Here is a 17,858-nt window from a genome sequence, read left to right as displayed (position 1 = left end):
TCTATTGGTGACCATTGCCATCCAGGGGACAACCACACCAGCTGCTGTGCTGGGAAACCGCTCGATAGGCTATTCAGTGGTGAGACACTGACATTTCATCCACATTTCGTTTTTGGACTCTGTCTGGGGTCTTTATTCCATATGTTTAGCTGCAGGATTCTTAATGGCTGAACTTACCCATCCAAAAAAGAACAGAGGACCTCAGAGCACTCCTGCAGGAGCCGCTCTCTATTCTGCGCTTCTCTGAGAAGCTCACTTCATCGGATCTCCTCTTTGGGGTTCTCTTACTTACCTATGTCTTTGTTGCACTGTCAGGGGGCTCCCCATCTTCAGTCGCTCATCTTGCCCATCCATGAGGGAAGCAGGCCCTTGATGGCTGCTGATGTCGCAGCTCCTCTCTGCAACTTCAGATCAACATGCTGGTAAGTCATCATGAGGGCAAGAATCTCAGTGTCTTCACCCTTCCCCCATCCATCCATCCAAGGTGTTTTTGGGGCCCTACTTTTCATTATGGCCTCTGTGCAGACGTTGTAGTTAAATCCATTGACTCTACTGGTCGTTGAAAAAAACTTGGGGGTGGGGAAAACGTGCAATTCCAGAGGCCGGGGAGCTTCTCTTATGGTCCAGTTGGGCTTGTGGGATGTGTAAACATTCAGGTGACCTTTTGTAGTCCGATTTTACTTTGCAGTTATTTAAAAGTTAATAAAGAAAATATGTTTACAGATCTATTATGTGGACCTTCCCATAGTGTATCAAATCGATGTACTGTACCTTTAAGTCATCCTTCACCCTCTCAAGGGTTTCTTTGACTCCTCAGATAGATGTGAGCCCTATAAAAAAAAAATCTGACATAGGATCTTTGGGGATCACCAAATGGTGATAGGAAGAGTCATTATGAGGAGGCACTTGCTGCACCGTGTCTAATGGAGGATGTCATGACTAAACGTGCAGGGTGGATTTGGTACCTGTAGGTGGCAATGCTGAGCAGTACTGTATTCTCCATCAATTGAGATGAACATGTAGTGGTGTGAACATTATGCAGTGAAGTTCCCCCGATGCATATAAACGTCTCTACTCACCATCCTTCAGAATAGTCTCCCGGTCAGTGCCATCAATCTTTTGCCGCCCAATCAGGTAGCTGGTGGTGTCAGCAAAGTAGATGAAGCTGTTCTCAGCATGGAAGTCCAGTGCTCTGGGGTTCATCAAATTCTCAATGGGGATCATGTGCTCGTCGGGAACACGGGCCCCCATGTCCATACCACGGATGATGCCCGGCCGACCTTTTCCATAAACAAGGAATAGCTCGTGCTCTGGCTCTGGAACACAGAAGGGGGTGAACATATGAAATGGTAAATTAATGTGTTCTCTAAGCAAAGGCACGAGTGTATCACTAGTTATATATATATATATACACACACACGGGCCATACTTCAGAAATCGTATTTTATAAAAGCCAGATATATTAATACAATAGTTTCAACTTACAAAACATCCATAACAAATGTAAATATCGGTTGATTGCTTTTTAGATGGAAAAAGCACGTGTGAAACAAAATATTATTCTCCTCAATCTCATAGCATCATTCTTAGTTGAATTCTAAGGAAAAACACCAGTGACCCATCAAATTCCTCACAATTATGTTAAATTGCATAACATTACGAAGAGACTATATTCAGTACATTTAACCAACAATCGTTCCATCGGGTAATGCATGGCACGGTGCGTGTTCTCCTGAAACCATCTGTCACATCCACTAGGCTTGATGCCCCACACACAACAGAGAAAGTTGCGAAGTAGAAACACAGGATGCTATTACAGCTCATGCAGTTATACAAGATTGGCACTAACCAATCCCTTCTTACACTAATATATAATGGAAGCAAAAGTGGATTTAAGCAGTATGGGTGCTTAACATCAGTGCCCCTGCACCACTGAGATGTGTGATGTGATAACTTCAAGACCCTCATTGTCAACCTTGTGAAAAGAAACACGTAAAGTAAAACCATAGTGTAACAATGAGACAGTCAGGCGGTGTTGAGAGAAATAAAAATGGGTCTTTATTCAGACTTAAAGAAATTGGTAAAAGTAAAATAGCTTCACGCAGAACTATTTTCTGAAATGTCCTTTGTGCTTATGCTGGGTTTCTTCTCTGTTCTTTGCGGTGAATGGGTTAAGGACTTCTGGCAAGACTTCTCCTCCTAGTCCTCATACGCCCACCAGCCTTCAGTAGCTCCTGATGTTCTGTCTGGTTCGATTTGCAACAAAACCAAGAATGAACACACTCTTGCCTTCCAGTGTTGTCTTTATATAGTCAGAACAGGCCAATCAGTGTTCATTTCCTCCTCTAGTCTATATAAACCTCCACAAGCCCCGCCCCTTTTTCCCTTGATGCATTGCAACTTGTCTTCGTCCTCGACCTCCATCCGCTCCCTGTCCCAGTCTCCTCTGCCCAGGTAAGTGCTAAATTTCTCCCTGGAAGGGACTGTGTCTCCGAGACCCGTGCTTTTGGGCTGTATTGTTATTGTGTCACGAAGTTGTTCTGTTATATTCCGCGGCTCCGCAGCACTTATGTGGGCTACAACTGTTGAACAACCGCAGCTTCCCATGCCGCGGCAGCCCCGCTTCTCACGGCTCGCGGTCCTTTGACTGCTGCCGGAGTCGAACGTTGACTGCGCTGCTACCGCATGAGCACAGCATTATGCCTCGAGTGTGTCCGCCCGGGGGTTCCATGTCTTCCTGACGACTGCAGAGTCGAACGTCGGCATCTCTGCCGTCTCGCATAAACGCAACGTTCCTACTCTCGGGTCCCCGTCTTGGAGCTCCACATTATATTTTCCTGTCCGTTTTTCTCCATGATTAGCTGTCTTCTGACCCCACCATTCCCCCAACCATGTGGGTCTCGGGCCCCTCCGTGGTATAACGGACCCTCTTGACTGTTCACATAGTTTTTCCCAAATAACTTTCCAAGACAAACATTAGTTTCACTGCCAAGAACTGATAGAAGCGAAAGGCCTCATTAATCCACCCAAGACTCTGGTACCAGTCCTTATTGGCATGTATTCTCATTTTAGTGGAATTTTTAATACACTTGGGTTCTCCCAGAACTGGGAGACTTTCACTTCTTTTCATGTTAAACACATGAACTGAACCCATGTCGAGGACACTTCCTGGGGCTGAGGCGGCGAGTCCCCAAGTGCCGTCCTATACATGGCCAACCTAGAAGACCCACACTTAATCGAATATGATACGATCTTTACTTTTCTTAGAAGTACATTGCCATGTACCCGAGCACAAAAAGAAAACTCATTTTTGTGCTAAAGGGCAGATTCAATAATCTTTTTGAAAACTCCTATTCCCTTTGCAAAAAGGGTACCAACACTGCTAACCCACCACACCTCAGCCCCATGAAAACAGACTGCCATGCTTTATAAAGCCCCAACACTGGTCGAATTGATGTCCCGCCAATACCCAATGCAAAATCTCTCAGCACCACTGCAAGATGCCAACGTGACTTCATTATTCACAACTTGGCATTTGAAATCATTGTCTTAAAAAGCCAACATGTGTTGACGTAGGCTGGTGGTGTTTGTGAGTGATTAGCAATGCGGGCGGACAATTTTTGGATGAATTTTCAAAACATGCAATTTTATTACGTTATGAATTATATAAAATGCCTCACTATCGCTACTCTGATGAGGATTTCCTTGCCTAACCAAAACTAAGGGCAAACGCACTAACACAGGATGTCTGGCCCTCACACTTGCACATCAAATACACAAAGAAACTAGATGGCAATTCAGATATCAAGAACAATTTATCTTCACATTTTGATAACCTTTTAGGAACCTGGGTGAACTCCCTTCCATAGGATTCAAGGTAAATTCAGATCCAAAGTTCATCAAAAGAAATAAGGGAATCCACGCAGGTAGCAAAGTCTCAATTCAGTTCTTGAAGTTTCAATGTCAAGGTAAAGTTTTGTTAAGCAGAGTTCCAACAACAACAAAGCTCTTATTCTTGGTGAAATAAAGACTTCACTTCCTCAAAATAGCATCAATGTTATTCCCAGCCACAATGCTTTGCCACCACTTCCAGTTATACAAGACGACTTGACAGTTCAAAAGAAATACAACCTCTATAAATTTTAGTGGAACACAAGTCTTAGTTATGAGTCTATTCAAGATTAGGATTCACAATAGGTATATATGTCAGGATGACGTAACAGTGCTGCTGGTTCTACTTCATCAACTTCTTCTCTACTAGAGTTTACCATGAGGACATTCTCCTTTACCTAGTATTTCCACTTCACTTGTACTACTGAAGTCCTGCATCTACGGACAACCAGATTTACCACCACAACTTTAATGCTTTGCGACTCAAGACAGGTTATGACCAGATTCGCTTTAAGGTACTTCAACACCTTCAAATTGGCCAGGTACTCTTCTTCTGAATAGCTTGCTTCAAACAGGGAAGCCACTTTGCCTCTCGTGTCTGTCTGCCACAATAACAACCTAAGTTTGCCTTTATGACCCACTTCTCCCTTTTATAGTCTTTGGCAATAGAGATTGTGTCAACTTCAAATAATCTTTATAAGCAGCAGGATTCCCTTCCCCAACGTTGCCTTCACTTCTCTCAACTGTTAAACACAGCAATTACCCAGAAGCCCTGGTGCCACTCGCTTGGCTGCAGGTAATGCTTGCACACTTGCATTTTAGGCAAGGGTAACTTCTATTGGGGTCGCTGTATTGATGAGGTTGTTGTCTGGCTTTGAGAAAGGCTGCTTTCAGTCTCAACAGGGGAATATTCTTGGCTTGTGCAATGCCTTGCTCTCCCTCCAACTGCAGATACAATGTTTAAACACTTGACTTCTGTCATGAGTAATGGTTGTGCGCATGAATGAAGATGCAAGTTCACTCTTCCCTTGGAAAGAGTAATTAGGCACACGCAACCACAAGGTTGAAATGTTCAGCAATGGCTTTTCATAACGTTTGTTCTGCGTAATGAGGGACATGTGAGCACTTCTTCATAAGGTTTACAAAGTTTAAGGGTGTAACAATGGGTTTCCGCAGCATTTGTTTTCCACGCGAGTGAAGGAGAAATTACCCAATCACACACGAGTGCTACTTTTTCATTTTCCCATTATTAAGAACTCAAAATCAACTTCAGCTCGCTTCTGCTTATACACGAGCGAATATTAAGCTGAATTCTGTTGCCAGCAGAACTCACGCAAGTAATCAGAATGGGAGGTTTGACTCACTGGCATCTGTGATCCTCTCTCCATGTGTTGCACAACTTCTACTGCTTCTGGCTTCACTTGGGAACCACACCCTTCCTTGCTGAAGGTTTCTCCAGTCTGGCCACTTAATTAAGGAGGCCCTCTCACTCCCGAGACCAACTGCTTCACAGCACCTCCGAGCCTTGATCTTCGACATACTTCTTGCACAGCAACCTCTGCAATTAGGCTCACATGGGGAAAGACAGTCTTCCTGTAGGCCTTCCCCTGTGCAGCCTCTGCACTTCAGAGTTTGGGGAACAGGACCCTCACAGTACAAGCAGGTGAAATCGGCTGCATCAATGTTATGGAGTCCCTCTGGTTCTCCTACTTCTGCCTGGATTGCCAACACTGTGCCTTGTTCCTTTTTCCTCTGCTACTTTTGCATGCACTCTAGTCACAGTTCCACCTCCTTCCAATTACCTGCACCTGAGGGGGGCTTTTATGCCTCCAAGGTTCCTTCAGGTGTGGGTTGTTAGGCTTAATTGCCGGACTACTACAACAGCATAACTTCAGTCCTCGTCCCAATACTTATGTGATTATGGGACGTGAAGTCTTCAACAACAAATGTGATTTTAAAGTAACCTCTTGATTTTAAGAGTAGATGTATTTTCCTTAGAATCATTTAAAGATGAACCTTTAGAATTTGTTGTTACAGAGGAAGACCATTTACTTAAGGCAATGTTTCCAGATTCCTTTACATTATGCCTTTGGGAGTAAGGAGGATATTTATCCTGAAATACCTTGAACAATCTCGGTTTTAAAGGCTTGTTCAGGTTTTATGATATTTGTGCCCAGAGCCACAGATCTTATATTTAGTTCAGATACATCATAATGGCAATAAGCCATTATCTGTTTTGGTAACCTTGAAAAGTTTTCCCTTTCAAAAGACAAATACTGTGTAAATACTGTGTCTCCTCCCAGGTGATCCTCCTGCAGTACACCACCCCCAAAGTCGGGATCAGGAAGAGTCTGCCTTTCCCTGGCAACCTGGGAGGAGACTTTAGACATGGTTTCAGTGAGAGACCTAGGATTCATCACATGTTGCAGATAGTATTAAGGAGGACTCGGCAATCATGAATGTAAAAAACACAATTCCTGATCATTATGCCACCTACCATTCTCAATTCGGAAAAGGTTTTCTCAACATTGACTCAGAGGCAAACTTAAAAATGATACATGTAACTTATTTGGTACATTATAAAAACCTAGTAGGAAAAAGGATTCAATGGAGAGCCTTGAAAGTACCTTAAACTATGTGCCATCATGATGCTAGAAGCTGAAGCAAACTATGTAAATTGTCTTAACTAATTCTGTCAGTCAACACACTTTTATTCGATATAGTATCTTCAAGTCAATACATAAAATACATATAAAAAAAATAAATGTATTAGTGTAAAATTCATATCAATATAAATGAGCATACTTTAGAAACAGAGCACAGTGGAGAACCCTGCTCGCAGCCTCTGTCGTTAGTTTTGACAATCTACTTGCATTTAATGACAGAATGTAACTAATTCTGTAATTAGGACATCTCCATCATGGAACATTAAGGTCCTATTCCACGGTATCGACATCTGCATCAGCATTTTCTCTGTCGCGCCAAGTCTCCTTAGGGAAGCCGAAAAGGTGTAATGCACTACCCCGATAGATGCACAATATTTCCACCAAAGGGCCAAAGTCACATCCATCAAAAGGCGCGCAGAAGAATCAACCTTCTTACAAACTGCCTTACCATCAGCAGCTGCAGGACAGCAACTATGAACACGGTCAGAAGGAGAATTCTCCTCTGAGAATTTGTAACCATGGCAGCCTACAACATGGATACTAAAGAACTAGGAGTCCATCAAGACATGCTTCATGAACAATATTCTTCAAATCCAAGACTCCGTAGACAGCAAAGGACTAATCATGGCATACTCAACTAGGAAAACGTTACAGGTGGAACAGCTTTCATCTATTCACCACCCAGGGGTTTCTCTCCACGTCCACTCTAGCAAACCTGCAGGCTCTCCAGGGGACCAGTGGCCACCCATCTGCTTCATGTCCACATTGAGAAAGGAGTGGTCTGTGGTGGGTCAGGAGGATACAGATTGTCTGGGGCCATTTTTGCCAATGCGTTTATTAAAGAATAAAAAGAAGGCCCATCTTTCCCCATCACTATGGGGTGTTTGAGCCTACTTTAATAAGGTGTTCGACCGTTGTATGTAAATGTCCAAAAGAATCAGACAACTGTGTAAAGCTAACCTAACCGACCCAACCACTTCTCAACTAAAGTCAGGAGATGACTCCCTTCTCCTGGTAGTTATGCTTATGCACTCATGTTCTCTTCTTGCCAGAGATTTGATCAATATACAATCCTTAAAGAATCTCTTGTTCTCGGTATTAGTTCCTTCAACTCCCTAAGGCAATTCTCTTTTTCTCCTCTTTCTTGGGGCTCTTCCTTGCTCTTGTCAGGACCTATACCACCAGAATGCAGGGCCCCATACCTGTCAATGTCAGATGTGCCCGCACCCTGCTTCAATATAGAAGAAAAAGTAATCAAGACCCTCCTCTTCTGGTCACGCCACCACAGAGTCATCTCAGTTCAGTTTTTCTGACACACCGGGCTTCCAACGTGTCCTGCTTCAGCTTGAAGCAGTTCTGAACTTCGCAGGCTTCACCCTCTGCATCAGTTTTACCTCCTTCAGGTGTTCTCAAACAGGGGGGCTCCCCCTGTCTCTTTCTCACCTCCCATTGTCTCCTCTCTTCAATGTACTTAGCACAGTCCATTTTAATTGGGATTTAAAGGGACACTTTCGCTTTGATAACGATGTACATTTACTTCATCTTCGTCCCAGTCATGGAACTTGAAATTATTTGGTGCATTAGATAGTTCTCTATAGCCCATCACATGGAGGGCATCAGGGAGTTCCTCACAGGAACGGGAGTCCATATTCCCAAAGGTGGAGTCTCTCCCGGTGAGGTCCCAATTGCATCGAACCCTAGGGAGGGTGTTGCAGAGCAGGCTCACCTTTCTAGCCTCACTTGGGGGGTTCGTTCATTGGGAGCAGTGACAAATTCCCTCAATTCGTCCCAGTCCCTCTCCCCTTCCAAACAGCCTCTCCTTAATAAAACCCACATGCAACTCATTGACATTCTCTCTTACCGAGACATGGTTCAATGCCAGCTCAGTCACTGCTTTTGACTCCCTCCTCCCTGACTGCTTCAAGATCATCTCCAAGCCTCGACCTCACCATCCCTGAGTGGGTTCCTGCTTCCATCCTACCTACCCAGCTCTACTCTTCCTTTGAAAGCCTGATTTGCAAGTTGGTCATCTCTCCCATCGCCACCCTGACCATTGACACCATTTACCAGCCTCCAGGCGCCACCTCCCTGTTCCTCTCTGAATGGGCTGACTTCTGCTCTTCCTTACGTTCATCCACATTCAACCTCCCCCTACTGGTTGACTGCAGCATCCAACTGGACTCCCTAGATTGTGCATCAATTCTCTTCACTGACCTCTGCACCTCACTTTCCCTCTTCATTAACCCATTCAGCAGGACACAAACTCTGGATGCCCTCATACACTCTGACCTCTTACCTCCCCCCCCCCACTAGTCACCCCTCTCCTGGTCTGACCATGCTCCCCTCTACTCCCACTTGAGTCTCCTTGGTCCCCTGACCGCCTATGCCCCCCTAAAGACCCACCAACCACATTCGCCAACATCCACCCGATGAAACGAGTGTCTGGCTGCCTTCACTTCCACCTTCATTGCCCCTCACTCTGCCACCTCTGACTCTACCTCAGACTCTCACCAATACTCTTGACATTCTTGGCCCCAGTCATGAGGATCCGCTTGAAACCTGCCTCCAAGTGTAAAACCTGGGACGACACTGAACTTGCGGCCCTGAAACGTAAGTGCAGGGCAGCAGTTTAGAAGTGGCAAACCTCAGGCTCATCCTCTGACAAACTGGCCTGCTGCCTGCTCCAAAGGCAATACAGACTCTCCATCCGTGCAAAGAAAAGAGCCCACATTCAGGCACGGGTTTCCAGTGCATCCAATAACAGGGCTGAACTTTTCCAGAGATGCAGGGAATTAGCCAACCCCTCCTCAGTCTCCCCCCCCACCACCCCCCAAGCCCTCTGCACTGTACTGGCCTCACACTTTGCCTTCAAGTCCCAGGACATCCTTACCACCCTTGCTACACACCCTCACAACCGTCCCACATGCCCTCACCTCCATTCCCCCTCCCTCCTCTGTCCCCCTTCACCCGTCACACCTGAAGAAGTTACCAGAGTTGTCCGCTCTAAGAAGGTCTCTTCTAAGCAGGATTCCCCCGCTCATCCAAGACCATCAAGGATAACATTGGCTCTCTTGTCCCTGCTCTCACTGATTGCTACAATCACTTTTGTCCCCCTCCTCCCTTAAGCCCTCCCTTGTGCGCCCACTCCTGAAAAAACCTTCATCATACCCTACCTGCCCCACCAACTACCACCCTATTTCCATCATCCCCTTCCTGTGGAAACTGCTGGAGAAGTTGGTTTTGCTCTAACTCACCCCCCCCCCCACCCCAAGTCATCCTGGGCACCTTCTCTCCTACTGCCCTCTCCACCTGGTGGTGTCACCCAGGGTTCTATCCTCTCCCCCCGGCTCTAACATCTACCTTGCTCTGCTTGCATGCCTCATTCTTGAACCTTACAGTGCTATGCAAGCGACACACAGCTCTATTTCAAACTCCCTGCCAACCCTCTTGCACCCTCCATCATCCCTGACTGCCTATCTGCCATCCAGTCCCAGTGCACCGCCCACGAACTCTGCCTCAACGCATGTAAAATGGAGATCCTTCCCATCGGGACTCCTGGTCCTCCCTCCTTTCCTTCACTCTGGCCTTCCTCTTTGGGCTCCCCCATGATCCTTCTTCTGAAGCCAGAATCCTTGAAATCAACTCGGACTCCCTCCTCTCCTTCCTCCCTCCCTCACACTCAGGACATTGCCAAGAAGTCCCATTTTCAGCTCTTCCTTTTCAAAGGAATGCTCCCTTTTCTCACTTTCCCCTAGAGGCTCAATGTGACCTAAGCGCTGGTTCTCTCTAGGCTTGACTATTGAAATAGACTCCTCCTGAATTTACCATCTTCCACTCTGCAACCCGTCTAGCTAGCTAATCCAGAATAGGACAGCAAGACTTATCCTTGGTCTTAAGCCCTGGGACCGCATCTCTCCTGCACTAATAAGTCTTCACTGGCTCCCAGTTGCAGCACGGATGACATTCAAATCCCTCTGCATCATCCACAAAGCGGTCTGGCCCGGGGACCACACCATCTTCAACTTCATCTTACTAAAAACCCTCTGATTAGACACTATGCTACTCTGGCTCCTACACTGTGTGTAAACGTTTTTCTAAACAGAGGGCAGGTGGTTATTCGCTTTCCTCAGCTGGCTCTCTCCTATGGACCAGCCTCGCCCTCCCTCTGTGCCATGAGCAGGATCTTATTAAATTCCGGAAGCTCCTTAAAACTCTCTTTACCTACTCCTTCCCTTCCTCTCTCCCCTGCTAATCCCACAGTTGCTGCTATTGGTGTCCTGGGCCCTCATGTACCCTCGGGCCCTGACCTCCCACACCTAATCGGCCCAGCTACGGTCTATCCTCTGCACTTGCACTTACACCCTCCGCCCTCCGCCCTGGAGGCTTGCACTTGCACCCCTCGCGGTTCAAGGCAGTGTTACACTCAATATTCCTAGCAGTTCATCTGTGGCTCACCCATGATCTCAGACTCCCCAGCACTTACCCACTCTTCCCTTTTCCTTGCTGCACTTGCACGTTTTGAATACTAAAGGCATAGTAGGTTCGTTCTTTTCCTTTGATCCCCACTGCTCTTAAATATTGTGTTTTTTATGCATTTCAATGCATTTCCCACTACTGCTCCCTCCCTTTCCCTGTGGGCACTTTGAAACAGTATTTGCTTATTGTATAAGTGCCTAACAAGCAAACAATAAATAAAACAATCTCAGATGCGCCCCCCACCTTGCTGCAATATAGAAAAGACATCAAGACCCTCCTCTTTAAGACAGTGAGGTATACCCCAACCTAGTATCTCCTCTACGGCCAAATAACTGTACATGTTAGCTATACTCTGCCACCCTTAATAGAAAGTTGGTAATAAATTTGTTGAGGACTGTTGTCCCCCCCCCGCCCCCTCCCATAACAGACTTATGCATTCCTGTAACCACCACCGACATGCATCGCTCTGCTAAAGCCCCAAACTAACTCACACTCCAATACACAGATAAAATGAATAATAGAAGAGACACAGGTCAGAGGGCAATGAGGAAAGGCTGCAATCATGCAGTGACATGTTCTCTTGAATACCTAGGAGAATCCACTTTAATCCCAGTGTCAGACCGCAGTCAGTCTGGGCAATTCACCATATCCTTAAACTTCAATGCTGTTCCTCTGGGCAGCTGCTAAGGGGTGTGCAGCAATACATGAACTTGATCACATCTTACAACCCTGGTCATATGCATGAATCTACAGTCCGGGTAACTAACATGCTATTCTATATTGAACAAGTTGAGCTTGTTAAGGAAGAGGTGCTTTTTTTACATGTTCCCACAAAGGGAAGCATATGGAAAGTTAAGTAAATGGAGCATGACAAAGACTACCATAGAAAAGGCTCAGCGAGATCTAAAAAAAGCAATGGAGACATTGTGTGACTGAATTCACCCCCACAGCCCATCTGTCGCACTGCACTGGCTGCATGTCAATCACATTCCTAATGTAAAAATCAGCTCCTTGCACTGTAATGCTGCACCTTCTTGTAGAGCTTGCTTACAGCCAGACCCACAAACCACGAACACTGATGGGGGCGGGGGGGTGGAGGCGCATTATCAGGTAGGCACTTGATGAATGACCGTTTAAGCAGCACTCGCTAGTAATTAGGGGTGTACCAAATAGTGAAATTATTGTTCAGCCAAACAACGAATAGTTGGCCCAAGTATTGGGTTGAAGCCGAATAGAGTGCCAAATCGTTCACTATGGTGACAAACCGTGGTTCCTGCCCCTGTTGGGACAGAAGTACGTTTAATATACTGCTTGATGCACGTTATGTAAATGCTATCTCTGCTGGTTTGCTGAATGCATTTTGCACACAGAGGGCCTCCAAGGACTCGCGTTGGGGACCTTCCATGAGCAAAATACAAAATATAGCCGGGGGACGGCTGCAGCTTGCTTATAGGCTGCTGCAGAGACCACTCTTGCTGGTGTGCTGAATGTATATTGCTCACAGATTGGCCATCATCTCATCTCTCAAACAGAATTCTAATCTCCAAACATAGAAAGTGACTGCGGCTTAGAGTGAGGTTTCAGACAGTATTCGACCTAAGCCTCATAGCTGGATTGCAGCCAAACTTCGGCCGAACAGTAGCTCAAAGCCAAAATTCAGTATACCCCTAATAGTAATTGTGTTAACTTTTCCAAAATAAATGGTTCTCCTTTTATTGACACCGGAAGAGCAGAGGTTTTTTTTACGCCAAACCATTCAGCAGCAGGTGCAAATGTGAAAGGTCACTTAACTGCAACCATAGTTTTTTTAGCTTGATAATTGTTATAGATGCACATGCTGTGCACTATTCTGCCTCTAGTGGTTGGGATAAATATTGTCTTGGATTTCCCAAGCTTAAAACGTGGGTGTCGGCCATTTGCACACACTATGACCAAGAAGCCACGATGCCGCCACAAATCAATGGCATTTATGGATTTTTGTTTTTCACTCCTCGGCTAAGGGTGTCTGCAACATGAATAAATGTCATGCTTGCATACTGTTCAGCCTCAGACTGGTAGGAAGAGTTGCATGTGAATCTAACCCCAATATCAAACAGTAACACATGGCTGGCTACACATGCAGTGCATGCCCTCCGATAGTGAAGGACCTTGTGATGTTGCAGATGTGTTCAGCCGATTCGAAATACCCAGTCAATCCTGTGTCGATTACAAATTCACAGAGGATGTTAGGGAAAAACAACCTGTAGCATTTGATAGGATTTCCATTAAGTCAGACCGGACTCTCAATGGGAAGCATGACCGAGAAGTTATTCTTCACTCTTAGGAGGGGAGATGGGTGGTACTAAGCTACAGCTAGACATACAAGTACACAACAAAGGTAAGTCCACACAGCATGTTTACATAAACATATACTCTTGATAATAAAGTTAAGCGTTAAGCAATGTTTAGAAAGGTTTATAGTAAGTACTTTAAAACATAGGCCCAATATGTATGAAAAGCAGTAAGGTGCCTAAAAGACAAACAAGGACACCGAGTAGCACACAACTTCTCAGCAGTGAAATTTATAGGCCGTGTAAGAGACTTACAGTGTAAGAAACAGTTAAAAAAAAAAAAGTGAACAAGACCTTTACAATTCACAGGGCAGTGATACACATTCTAGAACTAGCACGCCCCTACCCAACACGCACACTGCATTTTACTAGTTGCACACACGTGTTACTCATAAGGTCTTCAGACAGTTTGCAAAGGTTTGTCCATAGAGCAAAGGGGACATCTAGCCAGCTTGGCAGTTTAGTGAAAATCCAAGTATTCTCTGCAAGTTCCAGCAGCTTCAGAGGAGGCAACCTGTGGAGTGGAGAGGCTAGTGGAAGCCAGCAGGAGAAGTCCAAGCCCAGGTTCGAAAACCAGAGGCCTGCAGAAGAAAGGTTGCAGAGGCGGAGAAGAAGCCCTTTTACAATGGGCGTAATTTTAGGGAAGGACAAAGGTGTTTGTCCCCCCAACCTTCATGGCACACCATTTTGTCCCCCTCATTTGTCTGGTGCACCTTTCCTTTAGCTGTCACCCCCCCCCCCAATATTTTCAACAGTTACTCCACAGCCTTTTGCAGTAAGTGTGACATAATCTGGGTTAAGTGACTGAGTAGCGGAAGTGGAGGTCACTTCACATTTATTTCAGATTTGTTTACAGTGCTTTTTCGAAGAGCTGGATGAGACTGTTGAAGCAGCATTCTAAAGAATTTGCTTGGATGTGGTACTTGGCTCCTAAAGCCTCCACAAAACCATGTGGTCTATGATTCACAGCACAATCTTGCACACCTGGTGGCCCTGTTAGACAGGTCACAAGGATGTTCCACTGAGGATACAGGGTAGCAGACCAGGAGAGCGGAACATCCCATAAGGAGGAGCAGGTGGAGCGGTCCGTCTGAGCTGGGATATCTAACAAACAAAATAGTACGCTGTGAGTAGAAGCAATGTGCCAGTCTTGTTGCTACTGGGCAGCATGTCCCCACACTTCATGGCCAGTGAGTATCACAGATGTAGGGGTGCCACAAAGGATGCAGACATGGATGTTGCAGTGATTCCCACCAGATACAAGAAAAGTAAGAGCCTGATTAAGGATTCCAGCATGAGGAGAGGCCGAATATCCCCTTCAGGAGGCTAAGGAGTCTGCAGTCAGGCCTGCATCAAGGATCTCCAGAGGTGCCCGAGCTCCCCCAGGCAACATGATGACGCTGCTCCGTACGCATGCAGTCTCCCCAGATATAGACACACAAGAGCTTGGGGTTAGTTCAGCTCGCCAATCAACATCTGTGTACCATTCAAGGTTTTGGTGGACATCCAATAAGGCACATAGGCACAGACAGATGTGGCTTGAGTTTGAGAGACCCTGGTCCACTCTGAACTAGGGATGTCATTGTGAACTGAGAGGAACCCCAAAAAGGCAGAATGGTCATCTATGCCATTCCTCATGGCCCAAACACAAAAAGAAAGACCACAAATGAAACCTCTCCCATTCAGGGAGCACGTGGCTACACATTCTATTAAACAAAGGCCAGAGTAATGCAGGCAAAATTGAAATACAAAGCTGCCGCCAACCTGAGATAAAGCTGGGTGAGCTGCTAGCAGATGTCAATTGAATCTGCAGATTCGAAAACAGACCATATTCTTGATGGCAGTAACATTGGCAAGCTGTGCACCAACAAACACCTTACGATTGATAGTTGTTTTAAGGACTCATCCTTCATTTGTGCCCAAGGTGTTCACCACAACCCACCTCGATTAGAATGCTCTACTCATGTTCTTGCCCAATCCAGCCTCACAGGCACAAAGGATTCTGCACAATGGGGATGTGGCAAGAACGCTCCGGTTCTATCCAGAGCACACAAAAGCATTTGGGAATTCAAAAACACCTCTGCCACTTTCAGTGATCTCCAACAAAGACGAGACAGTCAAGGACATCATTGCCCAGTTTGTACCAGATTACATATTAGTAGCCTACAAGGTCGGAAACTAGGCCCCTTCCATGGGCATTCATGCTGCGGAAAAGTGACAGGATGTAGGAGTGCCAAAATGTTAGTCGCCATTGTGACTATGGTACGCCAAAGTCCATACTCCACTTTCCACAATATGCCCTCCTGTCAATACAATTCCAGGCATGCTATGTGGATAAAAGGACTAATGGTTGGGTGGGGAACATTATGTGACTGGTCAGCAATGAGAGACCGACACAAAGTTGTAATGTTCACAACATTAGCCATGTTTATTAAAAGAAAATGGTTTTGATAAAGGTCCATCTTCCCCTATCCTAAAGAGAATGTCCCTGCCAATGCGACAAAAACAAATTGGCCTCGTGTCCAAAGTACATCTGATCCTCACACTAACATACAGAATCAAAAGATACAAAAGGAAATGTCTTTGTTTTCAATTCAACAAAAACATTCTAAAATATATATTTACAACTTAATAAATCTTATGTTCAGGGTTTGTTCCCTTCCCCTGAACTGTTTAAAGAAAAGTATTTAGAATGTTCTGTTTTCCAAAGGTTCTGCGAAAAGGTAGTCGAAATGTCTCCTGAAGATGGCAAAGCAAATGTCCTTTCTACAACACAGGTTGGAATATACCAAAAGAAAGTCTTATGATTTTCAGAATGACCAAACATATCCTTTCCGCACCCTGGTTGGAATTTAGCAAGAACAAGTCTTTCCCTAATTTTAGGCTGGCAAAGCAAATGCTCAATTTCAACAAAGGTTCCATATGGCAAAGTATCTCTAACACAAGATTCTATTTCCTGATCTACTCCCCAACTGAATAGATATCCTGGCTTACTCTCCTGCCAGGAACATCTCCTTTGATGTCCTTGCAGGTCCCCTGGTGTACTCTCCTGCCAGGTATCTATTTCCAAAAAGGTTCACTACCTGATGTACATCTTGTATCTGGTTTGTCTGTAATGTTCACTTTCCTTTTAAAAGTATAACTCAGTTGTATTTCTTCACTGATTGAACTTTTGTTGACTTCAATTAAAAGTTGTTTCAACTTCCCCCACAAGGACATCCCATATATGGGGTTTTGCCTAATCTCAGTCTGTCAACTTCCTTCATAATATATAGATTGGCTTTTGGCAATGTTTGTTCCAGATTTCCCCAAACTGTCATTTCACATAAGAACTGTACGGGGTTTGCCCTTGTATTTCTTCTTTAAAGTCTTTTGGCTTATAGCAATGCAGTTTCCAAGTTTCCCCAAATTGGCATCTCACATAAGGGGAGTTGTATCCATTTTGCCCTGGTTTTCAAGTCTATTTAGTCGATATTCAAAATATGTTCCTGAGTGTTCAATAACTTGTGAGCACGTCTCGGGCCCCCAACTCCTTTGGGTCGTACTCATCGGTTCTAGGTGCAGCTGCAGCAGAGATTTTGTGTTTGGTAGGCTCTTTCCATTAGGCCAGGTCTCGCTCGATTCCCGCATTGGCTTTTTACTGCTCTTCAGAAAGAACCATTTCCATTCCACAGGATCGCGTCCTCTCTGGTCCCGCAGTGAAGATTTCTCATCTAGCAGCCCCCCCCCAGGGTTCCCACTACAAGATAACCAGAGTTCCTCTTCTCCGGCACCTTACACCTCCAGGCAGCTGCATGTGAATGTCACAGCTTCCCAACACAGCTCTTCTCGGTAAATCTGCCTCTGGGTCCGCTTCCCACTGCTTGCTCTCTGCAGCTTGGTTCGACTTCTCTTTCACCTGTAGGTGATTTCCGAGTTTAAATGTCCTGCACAGCTGATTGAATAATTGACACCTAGACTGCACATTATACTTGGTATTACTATTACCTCACATTAACTCCCTACTCTTCTTCATCCCAGTACTCCAGGGTTTCTGTGGATTGGAGTCCAAAGGATTTTCACACTGTTTCAAGTTACATAATGGAACATTTATCTACATAACAATCAAACATCTAAAACACATTTGAAATGTGATGTTTATGAGGTATTATGTATATGTGAAGAATTAATACAGTTCTGTTTAAGATGTTAAATAGAAGTAGGTTTTGAGTTCTTACAATTAAAGGGTTCTGAATAATGACAACATGCCATTAGGGTTTCTGGAATCAGGGGTGGTTCTTCACAGACAAGAGAAGAATACTGGTCACCACTTTCCCCTGACAGCCATCTCCTACCATATGGTCCACCCTCGGAATAGGTAGCGGCTATCTTCCCCTGGCCACATGGGAGGAGACTTTAGGCTGGGTGCTCAGTGATGACTCCACAGAATTCATCACATAGCACAGAGGAGGTACAATGCATAAGGCATGCCCCGAGCATGCGCATAGGCTCACGC

General features: G+C 45.3%; 1 protein-coding gene across 2 annotated transcripts in view; it reads right to left on the bottom strand.

The window, feature by feature from the left end:
* The window catches only part of LRP1 (LDL receptor related protein 1), a 1,300,039-nt gene that overhangs the window by 788,680 nt on the left and 493,501 nt on the right, over positions 1-17,858 (bottom strand). For both annotated transcript variants that reach the window (XM_069653565.1, XM_069653566.1), the window contains exon 11: positions 1,080-1,316. In XM_069653565.1, coding sequence (XP_069509666.1) covers positions 1,080-1,316 — 237 coding nt within the window. The remainder of the gene's footprint in view (positions 1-1,079; positions 1,317-17,858) is intronic.

The sequence above is a fragment of the Ambystoma mexicanum genome, chromosome 3q (assembly GCF_040938575.1).
Source record: "Ambystoma mexicanum isolate Mex_15411 chromosome 3q, UKY_AmexF1_1, whole genome shotgun sequence".
Lineage (NCBI taxonomy): Eukaryota > Metazoa > Chordata > Amphibia > Caudata > Ambystomatidae > Ambystoma > Ambystoma mexicanum.
Note: the sequence above shows the minus strand (reverse complement) of the source record. Positions and strands in the feature narration are given on the sequence as shown.